The following is a 14819-nucleotide window of genomic DNA, read 5'->3' on the forward strand; positions in this document are numbered from 1 at the left end:
GGTGGCATTGCAGGATGCTGCTGCCCCCTGAGCTGGTGCTGGGGATGCAAGCGTCTGGGCTGTGGCTGAGCCAGGCTCTGGGGCAGCAGGGCTGGAGCTGCGGGCTGCCGGGGGCTGTCGCACCCTCCTTGGGCTCAGCATCTTCCCTCAGCAGGGACAAAGCTGCGGGGTGTTTGAGGGGTCCACAGCCTGCCCTGTATGATCTGAGCTGCTGTGAGGGGTGCCCAGGGAGAGCAGTGAGGGAGACTTGAGGCTTTGTAGGGCAAATGAGGGGATGCAGCAACAAAAAAAGCTACACCCATCTTCTCTTTGGCCCTGTGGGTAGGACCAGCAGAAATCAGGGACTGGAGAGCTTGGCGACAGGGGTGCAGGGCTGGCGCATGGGCACCATGGGGTGCAGGAAACTTGCTCAGCAGCATGCTGTAATTTTTGGTTTATTCTATTTTGTTCCTAATGGGTTATAATCGCTGCATTGCCCCACCCGACTCTGCTATCAGCGGCTCGGTGGGGTCCAGTTACATTGCACTAGGACATTGCAGCCTGGTGCAGACACACTCAAGGACTATCCCGTTTGTCCCTGCAGGTCCTCAGGGGAAGGTGAAATCCTCTTGCTTTGGCCACCCAACATAAGCCCCCATTTTTCATTCAAAAAAATGCACCTCCTCCAGAGTGAATCCTCCCACAAAGACCAGACCCCAAAAGGCAGCTGCCCGTCCTGTGCCTCCATGCAGGTGCCGTTCCCGGGGCCGGCCGCAGCGGCTGGCTCCTCCGCAAGCCCGGAGGTGCCGGGGCAGGACCGGTGCCAGGCTAGGGCTGCTGGGGGGGCTGGCTCGGAGGCCTGACGTGGGGTCTCTGGATCCTTATCTGTAAAGGAGGGACAGACCATGCTGTGCTGTCAGCGCTGCACGGGCTCTGCTCTTTGCTGCACGCTCAGGCAACGGTGCAGGCCCCAAGAGCAGCCAAAGCATCCTTGATGCTCCAGGATGAGGCACGGCTCCTGACCATCTTTGAGCCACAGAATCAGGGACATTGGTCCCCAGTCCATGGCCCTCCCACCCTGACCTCTCCATGGGGACAATAACTGCTGGGCAGACCTGGACTGAGGGGTCGATGGCTTGGAGATGTGGTTTCCAGTGCCTTTCTGGGGAGTGGGTGGGCTCTGCTTGCTCTCCTTCCATCATCAGAGCTGGAGTGGGGGAAGATGAACAGAGCTTGAAGATGACTGGGGTGAAGCAGAGTTGGGATGGGCATGGGTTTTGCAGGGATGTACTCACAGGAGAAGGACCGTGGCCTCCAGAAGGTCTCCTTGGCCCTGGGAGGGAGGGAGCAGAAAGGAGGGATAACAAATAAGGGGGGGCTGGGAGACCCCCAGCCTGGTCCTGGTGCCTGGGTTGGAGGGCAGAGGGGAGCGGTGACTGAACGTAGGGGCGAGATGTGGAGGAGGAAAAGCCCCAGTTGTGCACACACAATTTCTCGCCTTTCCACAAGTGCAAATGAAAAGGTGCTTCCCAGAGAGCCCTGGCTCCAGGGCTGGCAGGGAGCTGAAGGCAGGGGCAGGGCGCAGCTCTGACCAGCACAGGAGGCTTGGGGCTCTCAACTTCCCCTGAGCATGGGTGCCATGCTGACACCAAGGGCTGGGGAGGAGGGAAGGAGATGATGGTGCTTCCACCCCAGCCTTGCACCTTGTCAACCATCTGCTAACTCCCTGCTCTTCAAATGAGCAAGGTCCAATCCTGCAACCCCCTTTTTCTTGTTCCAGACCAACTCTTTCCAGACCAACATGGGTTGCGGTGGAAATTATCTGGATGGTATTCAAATTAAAATTACATAGAAAGACCGTCTGTAACCAAGAATTGGGTGGGATGAGGAAGAAATGCAAATATTCCCTGACATGAGGGAAAAAGGGAAGCTAAAGTTCATCCCACTGATATTATTGCACCCCTGAGCAGCAGATGACTGGGAAAGGGGCTGGAAGATGTTCAAAGATCACCCAGCCCAGCCCCTTCCCCAGGGCAGACTCCCCCTGCCTGGGCCAGATGGGTCCCACCAGTGATGGATCTTCGAGAGATGGATTTTTCTACCAGTTTTCCTTCCTGACACCCAACCTCCTTCCCTGCTGCACCCACAGCACCCACCCCTGTGTGGGTCCAGCCCGTGGCTCACCCCCGGTGCCGGCGGCAGAGGCGCAAGGCCAGGCAGGCGACGGTGAGCAGGAGGCAGAGCAGAACCAGGGCTCCCAGCAAGATGCCAAGGAAGGCGGCGAGGCTGACGGCCAGCCACTCGCACCGGGCGCCGGCAGGGGAGAAGATGGAGAAGGGGAGGCAGCTGTGGATGGGGAGGGAGGAGTGGTGATGCCGTGGGGAGAAGTAGCCGTGCTGGGTGGCCTCGTCCTCCTCCAGCATCACTGCTACCTGCACGTGGGCCCCTCGGGTAGGTGTTGGCACTGGCCGCCGTGCTGGCAGTAGCCCTGCTTGCAAGGGGAGGTGCAGATGAAGCCGATGGTCCCCACGTAGTGGAGCCGGTAGCCTTTGTAGCCGTACGAACCACAGGGAAAATAACGCCTCAGCTCAGCCACTGTCACTGGGGAGGGAAGGCATGGCTTTGGCCATGCAGCACCGTCACCCCGTCATGCTTCCCCAGGTCTCCGTGAGCTGGACCCATGTCTGGGGTGGGGATTGCCACCCACCCGCCTCCCCCCGTGGGTGTTACCCAAACCCCAGGGCAACAAGGGTGACGGGGACAATGGGGACAGCGGGGTGCTCCTCCCAGGCTCCCCAGCTTGGCGCCGGGAGCAACTCACGCTTCACCAGGTCCGTGATGTTGTCCCGGTGCAGGCGCTGGAAGCGGAGGTGCGCATCTGCCTCCCGCCGCCCCCGCCGCCCGTTGAAGGCGCCCGTGATGGCCCCCGGCAGCTCCTCGTTCAGGAAACGGATGACGGTGCCGCGGCTGTCATAGGCAAACTTGGACACCACTTCGAAGGTGAAGCCATCACCGTCTGTCCTGCAGGGAAAAGACAGAGCTGCTGGTGGAGCCGCCGTTGCATCCCAGAGTGACCAAACCTCACCGTGCCTCAGTTTCCCCATGCGGGGGGTGGTAAAGAAAAGATGAGGCAGGAGATGGAAGGTACCATGGGGCTTGTGTCTCCAAGAGCTTATCAGCATCAGGGCTGGAAAAACAGACTCTGGGGTGAGGGAAAATGCCCTTTGTGTCCCAAAACCTGTGACCCCACGCCCAGCCCTGCCCCGCCAGTCCCGTGGGGTGGGCACGGGACTGATCCACAGCCGACTCACGTCTGGGTGATGTTGGTGTTGCACTGGAAAGCCTTTACCTCCAGGGAACCCAGGATGGCTGAGACCTGTGGCAGGGGGAGCGGGAGGGCGTTAGGGGAGGGGAGGATGGCACCAGTGCAGGGAGAGGCTGGAGGCCAACGTGGGCACTGTGGCCGAGCCCCAAGGGCCTTTTGTTCACGTGCCGGGGACCTGGCACATGGCCACGGCCACAGCCAGCACCACGCAGCTGGTGCTTCCTCCCTCCAGCCCTGTGGATCCTCTGGATCCTCGGGGATCCCTCAGGAGGGGGGGGACATAGGCACCCCAAGCTGCCATGCTGCCGGGTGTGCCGGTGCGTCCCCCTCCCCGAGCCCATCCCCTCCAGCCACGTACGGTGCTGTTGACTTCCTCGGCAGTGGCGTTTTGCAGTGTCCTGACTCGCAGCTGGACACTTCTCCGGGGGAGATCTGCTGGGGGGGAAGCAGCAGTGGTGGCTCTGGCATCCCAGGATCGGGGTGAGCAGGGTTGGGCTTCACCCTCCACTGCACACAGGCACCCACCTGTGCTGGGCAGCGGCCGAAAATCCCCCCCCGCCACCAGGCAGCGTTGGTCAGTGAAAGCCGGGGGGCAGGCGCAGGTGGGGGTGCAGGTGATGGGGTGCAGGCGGCAGCGTCCCCCGTTGTTGCAGTAGCCCTCGGGGCAGGAGCGGGAGCCACAGGGTGAGCCACAGCCTGGCCCCTCGCCTGTGGGACAGGGAGCCCAGGTCAGGCCAAGGCACAAACCTGGCTGCAGGGGCATAGCCCCAGCGCCCTGATCCATCCTCAGCTGCTCTGTAATGCCTTTCTTCCAAGTTTGGGGGGGTTTTGTTTATGTGTTAGGACTTTTAGTATAAATTTGGATCTTCAAGGAAAAGCTCTGCACCTCCTCCTCCCACCTGGAGCCTTTTGCCCTTGTGAAATCCCAGCCTGCTGCGTTAGAACAGGAGCAAAAACCACCACCCCACCCCCACCACGGCCATCTGAAAACGGGATTTGATTTTAGCCCCCCCAGCCCCTGCACATGCACTTGAACTTTGATGAGATGACATTATTTTTGTTCTCAAAGAGAAAAACTGCGCGTGAAAAGTTGCCCTTCCCGGCGTATTAGTGAGATCTGCAGCCTGGGAGCATGAAGGGACGCTGGACTCTGGTCCCTTCTGCAAGGGCTTGGGTGCAGAGCTCAGCCAGCTCCCCCTCCTCTCCTCTCCAGCCGGTTTGGGTCCCATGGGAGCCCTCTTCCACTAAGGCCCAGGGGGTGACAGGGATGAGGACCATGCCCATCAGGTACTCACTCTCCTCGCCAGCCGGGCAGGAGCAGGCGTAGCTGCCCACCACGTTGGTGCAGGTGGTGTTCCCCGGGCACGCCGTCCCCTGCGCGCACTCATCGATATCTGCTGAGGCAACACAGCGTGGCACCAGGAGAAATACCTCGGCCGGGGTCCCCGCGGGCGCCCCGGGGTTCCTGGTGGCGAGCCCTTGTCACCTGAGCAGTGCCGCCCGTCGCCGGTCAGGCCGGCCGGGCAGGAGCCGCAGCCGGTGTGCGAGTCGCAGCCCACGCCGGGGAAGCATCCCTGGGCGCAGGGGTCCGGGGGGTCCTGGCAGAAGGGACCCGAGTAGCCTCCTTCGCACCTGCAGGCTGCCAGCTAGGGAGGGGACAGTGACACTGGCTTAGGGGACACGAAGAGGACGTGTGGACAGAGATGACAGCCAGCGTGGCTGGCGTGGTGACCCGCACGGTGTGGCACCGGAGGAGCTTTCCAGCACACTAACCTGCAGGGAGGACCCCCCGAGGGTGACGGTGTTGCCGTAGTCGCACTCCTGGCTCTTGCTGCAGCTGCAAAGGGTGAAGCGGAGCTGGAGAAGGGCGGAGAGGTTGTTGGACCCAACAGCCTCCAGGTTGATGGTGAGCGGGGCCGTGCTGTGGGGCTCCCACGTCAGCGTTCCGCTCTCTGCCGGGAGGAGAGGTGGGAGTTAGAGGAGGTGGCAGACAAAAGGGGCTGGGTGACCAGTGTCCCCGGATACCATCCCAGTTGCACCATTTCTCCTTCCTTACCTGATATGTTGAGCTCTGGCGAGAGGTGGGGGACAAAGCGTGCGCCCAGCCCCACGGCACGGTACTGCCTCTTGACCCTCTCTGTCCTGAAGGCCGTGAGTGACGCGTCACCAGTGATGATGGGAGGGAAGGCAGCTGAGGAAAGAGCATCCCAGCACACAGCTGGTGGTTTGCTACACGGCCTTGGCACCCCTGGGCTCTGAGTCCCTCCTGGCGAGGACGGGACCCCAGGCAGATGCTGCCGTGACTGCCCACCAACAAGGCCCTCACGTTGCACAGCATGGTGGCATCTCCCAGGCTTGGAGACCAGCCAGCTGGGCAATGCAACTCCAAGACCTTGGTGACTTCTTTCCTGTCTCTCATGGAGCAAGAGAGCCCAGGGAGGGAGCAGGGCGCCGCCTGGTTACCCAAGCTGTACCCTCTCGGAGGTGAGGATCAGCTCCACTTACCGAGTACTGCCTTCTTCTGCTGGAAGTCAGCTGCGAGGCTCTGGGTGGCCAGGCCCAGGGCCACATCCCCTGTGCTCAGTGAATCGTAGATACACTCCTTGCTGCCTCGGCACTGCGAGGCTGCCAGCCGGTACTGGCTTTCATTCTCCTGCCGCAGCCGAGACAAGAAGATGGGTGTGAAGTTCATTACTGGTGAGTCCAGTGGCTGAGCAAACAGGCTGTGCTCTGCAACAGCCCCTGCAAGAGAGCATACCAAGGGTACAGCCTTGGGGGTTTAAGGTTTGTTATATTTTAAGGCTCATTTCCACAGAGCAGTGAGGTTTCCCTGGCATCACTTTTGCTCGGACAAGTGTCTAAATGTCTCCAGCCAAAGCATGGCCAGAAGGTGCAGTAATGGGGGGGGATTGTCACGGTGGATCCCAAATCTAGACATACAGGTCATCCCGTAGTTGTAGATCTTCTCCTCACTGCTGTTCACAGGGATGCTGGTACCGTTCGGCATCTGGAAGTCATCCGCAGGGTCGTGGTCCCACACACCTGATGGAGCATCACCAGAGGACTGGAGTCCCCCATGCTGGGGTTGACCTCCTCTCTGGTGCTGGCCAGTTTAGACCCAGGGATCCCTGCCCTCACGAGCATGTTCCCCCCAGCATTTTCCAGCCTGCTTTAGGATGGGAAGGGGACATTGCACCCTGGCTTTGCAGCGGTGCCAGAAGTCCTCACCCAGGAGGCCCTTGGTGCTGTTGCGGTACAAATCAGGAAGGCTGCAGACCATGCTGAGGATCCCAGAGGTGGCCGAGATGGAGACAGCAATGGCCCCTTCGAAGACGGCTGTGACAGAGGAGGCATTGATCAGCAGGACACCAGGACTGTAGTACACCTCGGCACCCATGTCTGCAAGAGAAGGAGAGAACAACGGGAGAGTCCACAGAAGGTTGGGGTCTGAAACGATGCCCCTGAATTTGGGGATCCCTTCCATGCTGGCTCAGTCAGAGACAGGGTGCAGATGGGAGACGTTTGATGGAGCTCAGGATGGCTGCCCTTGTGCTGGGCAGGCCTGGTCCCTGTGGGATGGGGACACCCCTCATCCCCCCTCAGGTACATTTAACAGCACAACCTGCTCACCTTGGGAATAGGAAAACTGGATGGATTCATCGTTCAGGAGGACTTGGATGTCACCCTGGTTCCCCAAGTTCCACTCAACCTGCAAATCATGGCAGATGTCCCAGTCAGACCCTCTGCTTGTCCCTTCCTGCTGTCCCTCCATTCTGGGGACACTCAAGCTAAACCCCATCCTCCTCCAGCCTCGGCAGAGACGCTCAGCCGCAGGGGCCATGTTGACATGCTCTTCACCCCAGCAAGCACGTGAGAAAGCAGCTTTGATGGTTGCACAGAAGAGGACAGCAAGCTGTGCCCTGTTGCTGCTGACAAGGGACATGCACGGGCCACCAGTGCTGCTCAGCTGACTGTGGCAGCGTGGAGAGCTGTGCTGGTGGACTCCAGGCTCTGAGCTCCCTCCTCACACTGCTCAGCGGCCAATTCTGGTGACACCAGGTGATTTTGCTTACTGAAATGGATGTGGGGAGCAATTCTGCAAAGCAAGGAAGAGTACATGCTTGTGTTGACATGTCTGGAGGAGACCAGTAATCTGGGCGAAGGGTGTGCGATCAGGAGAGTGGAGCAAACCACGTTCCTGCAGAGCTCCAGGCCCTTGCTGGACAGCTTGCAAGAGGTGTTAGAGCTGTGTCTCATTAGTCTTAGTCTGACCCACCGCAATTAGCACTTTGTTGGGGTCTTGGAGGTGGTAGGGAGAGGGGATGCTCCTTACGACCAGGCTACTTGTAGGTGATGTGGAGGAGATGCCCAACCTGACAGAGGGGTCTCTCCCTCTGGCAGCTGAAACTGATACCCAGGTTATTCCTACTCACTGTTGTGGTGGTGGCAGAGATGTACTGGGCAGCGAAGGCCACAAAGTTAGTGGCCTGGGCTGTGCCAGTCTGAGCTGTGCGCCCATGAAGCACAAAGCTGGTCCGGGCATCACTGGCCAGCAGCAGGACAAAGTCCCCGAGCCCGTTGAAGGTGTAGGTGAGTCCATCCAGGGTGGTGATGTGGGGGTCCCCGAAAGCGCCAGCTGGGGTCCAAAGCAGATGGGGCCGTTTTGGAAGGAGGAAGAAAAAGAAATGCTGGTGTCACTGCATGGAGTGGAGAGGGCCTGGTGCTACGCTGGGCTCAGCAGTCCCCACTGGGATGCTGCAAAGTGTGGTTAACGCACAGGATCCGCGTACGGCTGTGCCACCCACTTACTGCCCTGGCACGGAGGAGGTAGAGCCCTGAGGACTCACCGGGGGTGGGCGGCACGTATCCCTCACAGCCGACCCTTGGTCTCTTCTCAGCAAACCTGGCACAGAACAGGGGCTTCCCTACGCGCCGGCAGCACCAGTCGAATGCCTCCAGCTCCCCATCTGTGGAGGAAGGGGGCTGGGAGCTGGGGGGGGTCGGGGTCCCCGCTGTGCCCGCAGAGCCCTCGGTGCTCGGGGTGTTTTAGGGTGAGGGAGCGCCGGTGCTCACTTACCAGCGGTGGGGCGGGTGGGGAGGGTCCATGCTCTCTCCTGCCAGCCTTCGAGCAAGCTCCCGTCTTGGTACAGACACCGCACCCCGGCTCCGGCCGGGCTGGGGGATGCAGCGCGCAGCATCCTCACGGAGGTGTCTGCTGGGCCTGAAAGGGTGTGGGGGGGGTTATGGCTGCCCCCAGAGCGGGAGGGGAGCCCCTGCCATCCCCCCGCCCGGCGTCTGGCCCTGGTGGGGGCCGTGTTTGGCACCTCTGCTCCGGCGGTAGCGAGGGTCCAGCTCTGCCTGGGGCTGGGAGCAGGGGCATGGCGGCAGCCGGCTGTTCCAGGCAGCCGGCGCTGGCTGTGCGTCCAGCCACGTCAGGCACCGCAGCCTGTAGTTCACCCGGGAGCGACTGTCCAGCCTGTATATCCACAGCCCGCGCACATCTAGGGGAGCAACCGGAGAACAGCACAGCCCACCTTGGGCTGAGGGGGATCCCGTGGGACAGCCATCCCTGGCCACTGGCCTTACACGAGGTCTCCAGGCTCCCTCTAGAGCCGGCGTGGCCGTGGCAAACCACGGCAGGACACGGGACACCTGTGCTCTGCTCTCGGTTGCCAGCCACTGCCCAGTGGCTTTGCTGTCCCATCGCCTCGCAGGGATGCACGTCAGGGACGTGGTCCCAGTGTGAAGCACATGGCTCCCTCCAACCCCACCCGCCCCGTGGGCTCCCCCAGTGCCGTACCGGTGCCAGCGCCCCTGTGCTGGTCGGGTCGGTACTTGACAGCTGGCGGCTCTTGAGTCAGCTCATTATTTTTGGCATAGCCATCGCCGCTGTGTGGAGAGAGGAGGTTTGGGGTCACTCTCTCAACACAACCCTCCTCTGCTCCCCGTAGAGCAGCTGGGGTGGGAACTGCTGCAGTTTGAAGGAGAGAGGGCTTAAATGGGAGAGGCTCGCTCCGAAGGCGGGAGCCGGGCTTTCCTGGGAATAACATCTCCAGTGGTCACAAAACAGTGCTGGGGGAAATGCCCTCTGCAAAATGCAGCCGCACACGTTTGCAGCACCTGGAGAAGCCGATCAGCACGTTGCCTGCAGCCAGCCTGGCATAATCCCACCGCATCCCGCCGTCCTGGTAGAGCAGCAGGGCGAAGGAACAGTTCCCATCGGTGGTGAGGACCGCCTGGTAGGTGCTCGTCTGGAGAAACCCAAGGCACCCGCTGAGCACCCCCAAAGCCCCCTCTGATCTCCACGTGGCGCGGACTGAGGTGGTGAGAACCAAAATGTCCACACCAAGCCCCAGGAGACCAGCGGCCCAGCCCTGCCCTGGCCATCACCGGTGACAGTCACCTCTGTCACCTGGGTCCCCCACTGCTCACCTGAGTGTCATCCCACCGGGATGGGTATGCTGGAGCCTTCTCCCATGTCACCTTCAAGGTCCATTTTGCTACGTAGGGGGTTTTCAGGTATTTCTCAATCTTTGCTTCCACGTCACGGACGAGGGGGTCTTGGGTAGAGCTGAGGGTGGAGTACTCCTGCCGGTTGGCAAGAGAGAGGGTTAAATTCCAGGGCGAGCTGGAATCTGGGCTCTCCCAGGAGAACATCTTTGGTGGTCCCGACCTGGTACCAGGTGGTGCCGACACCCTGGGAGAAATCTGCATCATCCCAAAAGGCAGCCACCATTGGCAAACTCTCCCGGCCGCTGAAGCCCAGGGGAGGTGGGTTGGGGTTGGAGGGAACGTAGTTGTCCGTGGGTGGGAAAATGATCTGTCCGTTATCTGTAAACTAACCAAAACAACTCATTATTTGCTGACATCCCAGGCACCTTCTGGGATGGCTTTTAGCCTCCATGGGTGAGCAGAAACCAGCCATTTAAATTGCCAAAAAAACCCAACCAAACAAACATGCAGTTGAAATTTGGTTTCTACTCCATTTCCATGGGGCTTTTTTCTACTAAAGAGGCTGCACATCCCTTGTGTGCTTTGAGAGGGGGGAACTCACATAGAGAGCATCGCGCAGCGACTTCCCAAAGGGGAATCCAATCTCTGGCTTGAACAGGGGGGAGTTAAAATCCACTGTCCTCTGGATGCACTCTTGGTCCCCTCCCTCTGTGCCGAAGGGGTAGAGTGAGGCTGCTGGCACTAATACAGGCAAGAGATTAATCAGAAAGGTGAAAAAACATTAATGTCTGATCCATCCTTCCTGCAGCCGGGACAAACTCACCTGCTTGTTGCTGGGATGCTGTCCTGCATTCCCCCCAGACAGATCAGCACTCTGATGGCTTGTAACCCAATTTGTAACCCAGCTTTTAACTTGAACTAGGATCCTCTCACATCTCATGTTTCACCTTTCCCCATGAATCTGGCAGCCCAATGTGCAATGCAGACAGGTCACCCAGTGCCCTCAGCCATCACTGTGCTTGGGTGGCTGAAAAACCCTTTTTCCTTTTCGCTTTGGAAAGAAGAAAATCCACTTACTGATAAGCCCCTGGGTGGGTTGGGGGTCAGGGGCAGGATTTCTGTGTCCAGCAGTGGTGTGGGCAGCTGTGTGTGGTGTTGCGGCCGGTTCCCTCTGTGTCCCAAAGGCAGGAGCTGGGGCGGTGGCAGGGCTGGTGGTGGCAGGTGGCCTCCCCCGTGCCGTGGTGCCTGGGGTTGAGAGAGCTCCCGTCTCCTTGGCTGGGCCCACTGGGGCTGTGGGTGCAACAGCCGCGGCGCTGCCTGCGGTGCTGCCTGCAGTGATGGCTGCAGTGATGGTTGTGGTGCTGCCTGCAGTGCTGCCTGCAGTGATGGCTGCAGTGATTGCTGCGGTGCTGCCTGCAGTGCTGCCTGCGGAGATGGCCGTGGTGCTGCCTGCGGTGCTGCCTGCAGTGCTGGCTGCAGTGATGGCTGTGGTTATTGCTGCAGTGCTGCCTGCAGTGATTGCTGCGGTGCTGCCTGCGGCGATGGCCGTGGTGCTGCCTGCGGTGCTGCCTGCGGTGCTGCCTGCAGTGCTCCCTGCAGCGCTGCCTGTGGTGCTCCCTGCAGCGATGGCTGTTTTCTCTCCCCAGGCAGGTGCCCCTGCAGATGCCCAGAAGCTGGGAGGTGACGTGCTGGCTGCCTGTCCCATCTCATAGTTGCCGATGGCCGTGGGAGAAGTGGTGCCTGTTGCCAGCTCAGGGGGTGTCTGTCCAACTGCCGGCTGCCCAGTTACACCAACACCGAACAGAGATGAGGGGGCTGTTGCTGGCTCCTCCGCTGGGCTGTGCGGGCTGGGGAGGGGTGAACCGGGCACCGTGATGGCAGGGCTGGGACTGAGGACATCCCAGGACTCAACCGTTGTCTCCACCGAGGAGGTACGTGCTGCTGGGGACAGGATGGGTTTCCTGCCTCCGCTTGCCTCGTCGTGTGTTACAGCAAGGGACAGGGCACTGCTGGTGCTGGTGGCCTTCGCTGTGGCAGATGACATGGCTGTGGTGGCCCTGGTTACCATGAAGGTCTCCCCGCTGGCTGAGGTGGCTGGTGGAATGGTGGTGCTGTGGAACATGCTGAAGTCTGGCGTGGTGGCTGGGCTTGTGCCAGCGGTGTTGGAGAAGGGCATGGGGGTGCCAGTGGTGCTGGCTGGGGGTGCTGCACCCTCAGCACTGTTCTCCGAGTGGGTGGTGTCCACCTGGGTGATGGTACCCCCAGCACCTGACCAGGACACGGCTGTAGCCTCCCATGTGTGTGTGCGGCCAACAGCCAGCGAGGAGACCCCAGCCATGGGCTCGTCCTCCACAACCAGGCTGTGAGCCCTCGAAGCTGCGTCGTGGGTGCTATCGATAGCCTCAGAGGATGGCCTCAGGGTGACACGGGAGCTGTGTGGAGCTGAGGCACTGCTGGGAACAGCAGTGGAGGGTGTTGTGACCCTGTTAAGACTGGCATCTCCTGCTCCTGTTGCTGAACCAGTGACAGTGATGCTGAGGGTGACGGAGGTTGGCACCGCCATTGGATGGGTGTTCCTGGGGACAGGAGGGGGCACACTGTCGTTTGGCTCAGCAGTGCTGTGAGCGAGGCCGGAGGAAGGTGCTAAAACTGGCTCCAGGTCTGTGGGTGACGCTGTGCCCGTGATGGCCACTGCTGTAGGGCTTCTGCTGCCCAGGGCAGAGCGGGCCAACGGGGTGGCACCACCGGTGCCTGGCTCAGCCACCCCAGCTGTAGGAGTGGGCAATGCCAGGGGCAGCCCCGCAGCCCCATTCCCCGTTGTGGGAGAAGCCCTGTCCGTGTCCATGTCCAAGTCCATGCCCGTGTCCGTGTCCGTGCCCGTGGTGGGCTCAGCAGCGCGGTAGCTGTGGCCTGATGCAGCCGTGCTCGGCCGAGCAGCGACGCTGGCTGTGGTGGGGGGTGACACTGGTGGGGCTGCCCCCAGGGCGGTGTCACCGCTGTGGTGGGTACCTGTAATGGCATCCAACCTTGTGATTTCAACCGGGGTTGAGCCTGGAGCCGCCTGTGTGGTGCTGCCATCTCCTGCTGGCTGGGACCCGCCCCCGCCTCCCTCCACTGCTGCGTTTTTGGGGGGCAGCAGTGTCATGGGCTGGGGTGTCTTACCAGTGGTGGCATTGGGGAGGGGGCTGGCCACAGCCGGTGGGGCTGAGCGACCCTCCCTGGGAGCCAGGAGAGGCAGATCCAGTGGGGGCCTGCTTTTGGGAGTGCCAGTCCCTCGGGCAGATGGCTCTGGTGATGGTCCGGCGGTGACGATCGCGTGGCTGGGAGCTGGTCCCGCCGCACGGGCACCCAGGCTCTCCTCCGTGCCCACCTCCAGGGATGCCGTCCCCACAGCTTGCCCCGTGGTTCTGTCATTGGAGAGGAGGATACCCGAAGCAGGCATTGCTGGCGGTGGGGTGGCCGGGGACAGGGGGGACATGCCTGCTGTCGTCTCTTGGGGGACGCTGGCTGCGGACACCATCCCTGCAGTGGCACTGCCTTCCAGGAGAGGGGGGACGCCTGCTCGCGTTGCCATGGGGACGCTGGCTGTTCTGGGTACCCCCGGGGTGTCCGGCACAGCCGTGCCTGTGCCTGGTGCAGCGCTGGGTGACCACATCTCTGTCCCTGGAGCTGCCCCATGTCGCGGCCCAGCCTGGAGCGGTGGGGCTGGTGCAAGTCCAGGGGTGACACCGGTTTCTGGGGGTGCTGAGCCCGAGGTAGGACCAGGCTGGCTGCGGCTGGAAATTGCATCAGGCACAACGGGGGTGGCTCCGGTGTCCTGCAGCACTGTGGTGGCATTGCCACTGCCCAGCGATGCTGCTCCCATCCCTGCTTCACTAATTGGAGTGTTGCTAACGAGGGAGGATGAATAAGCAGTTGGCCCAGTCCCAGTGCCATATGCACTGAGGGGAGATATTGGTGCATCAGTGGCTTGAGGGGCTTTGTCTGGCTTTGCTCCACCAGTGCCCATGAGGGACAAGGATGTGCTAGCACTGGGTCTGGGTTCAGGGGATGAGCCTGCAGCCACCTCTGCTGTGATGGCCCCAGGTCCTGCTGAGGGGGTCTGGGCAAGCAGAGACCCCATGGAGCGTGCAAAGGGCCCTGCAGAGGAACCACCAAGGCCATTGGAAGCTGGGTGTGGGGCTGGCCTCATGCTGAGCCCCACTGTGGTGGCCTTGGTCTCTGGGAAAGCGGTGCCTGCTGTGGCTCTGGTGCTGGACTCGCTCTTGTTGGACACCAGCTCAGCACCGGTGCTTCCCAGAGCTGGGACATGCGTTGCAGCCGTGACATCCATCATCACAGCCGGTGTGCCCGGAGGTAGTGCGGTGGCCTGGGGGTGGGTGGCAGAGTTGGCTCCAGGAAGCCCTTCTCCAGCAGTGCCGGGGGCCGCGCTGCGGCTGGGGGGAAGCGCCTCTCCCGCATCTGGCACAGCATCACTGGGGAGCTGGGGCGAAAGGGCTGGAGGCGGCTGAGTGGGGGGTAGAGGGGGGTCCTGCAAGGCGCTGTGGCCAGCGTTGGGTAAGGCATGTGTCCCTGGCTCTGTAGCTTTGCCAACGACAATGGTGACAGAAGAAAAGGTGACCTTTGCTGAGGATGCACTTGCAGGGGCTGCAGATTGCGGGGCTGCCGTCCTGGCTCCCTCTGTGGCTGCACGGGGGGGAGCCCCAAGGAGGCCTGTGGCAGGGCTGTTTGAGGCTGCTGCTGGCTTCACGGGGCTGCCTGTGTCCTGGGAGATGCTGGCTGCTGTAGCTGGAGGTGAGGTGGCCTCCTCCAGCCCTGGTGTGACCTCCTGGGACAGGAGTGCAGTGGTTGCATGCGGCTCAGCAGAGCTCTTGCTGAGGCTGGGGGGTGACATCCCTGTGCTGTGCTTGTTCTGGGGGAGCAATGGCACTGTGGCCCATGCTGTCCCCGGCCTCCCCTCCACAGTGACAGCATCACCCAGCTGCACCAAATCATTGGCATCAATCAATTTGCCAGTGACTGAGGAAGATGCTGTTGTCCCTGGCACAGGTTGAGGAGCTGG

At 61.3% G+C, this 14819-nt stretch overlaps 1 protein-coding gene across 2 annotated transcripts; it reads right to left on the bottom strand.

Moving 5' to 3' along the window:
- Positions 1-39: 39 nt before the first annotated feature.
- On the bottom strand, positions 40-13798 carry MUC4 (mucin 4, cell surface associated). Of its 2 annotated transcripts, none has more exons than XM_042799326.1 (27): positions 10835-13798; positions 10359-10498; positions 9978-10142; positions 9737-9892; positions 9425-9555; positions 9105-9193; positions 8629-8805; positions 8382-8525; positions 8152-8271; positions 7738-7940; positions 6935-7013; positions 6533-6703; positions 6245-6346; positions 5810-6046; positions 5361-5495; positions 5078-5256; positions 4791-4950; positions 4600-4698; positions 3830-4012; positions 3663-3736; positions 3291-3355; positions 2801-3000; positions 2412-2580; positions 2164-2325; positions 1275-1312; positions 1095-1186; positions 40-864 (listed from the first exon to the last, which is right to left on the bottom strand). In XM_042799326.1, the coding sequence occupies exons 1-27, from the start codon at positions 13764-13766 to the stop codon at positions 808-810; spliced, it is 6459 nt and encodes a 2152-aa protein (XP_042655260.1). In that variant the 5' UTR covers positions 13767-13798; the 3' UTR covers positions 40-807. The 2 variants fall into 2 exon arrangements, with proteins under 2 accessions (XP_042655260.1, XP_042655267.1); XM_042799333.1 differs by having other exon boundaries at positions 6533-6640; positions 10835-10915.
- Positions 13799-14819: the final 1021 nt, after the last annotated feature.

Source organism: Tyto alba, unplaced genomic scaffold, assembly GCF_018691265.1.
Source record: "Tyto alba isolate M040663 unplaced genomic scaffold, T.alba_DEE_v4.0 Super-Scaffold_10, whole genome shotgun sequence".
Lineage (NCBI taxonomy): Eukaryota > Metazoa > Chordata > Aves > Strigiformes > Tytonidae > Tyto > Tyto alba.

Bases quoted from the DNA above. Each gene is read 5' to 3' on its own strand.
- MUC4 (XM_042799326.1), bottom strand. From the start codon at position 13,766: ATGGGCACTGGTGGAGCAAAGCCAGACAAAGCCCCTCAAGCCACTGAT. The intron at 7,941-8,151 runs GTGAGTCCTCAG...TTTGGACCCCAG, and splicing joins ATACGTGCCGCCCACCCCCG to CTGGCGCTTTCGGGGACCCC. The intron at 3,737-3,829 runs GTGGGTGCCTGT...CCCCCCCAGCAG, and splicing joins TCGGCCGCTGCCCAGCACAG to ATCTCCCCCGGAGAAGTGTC.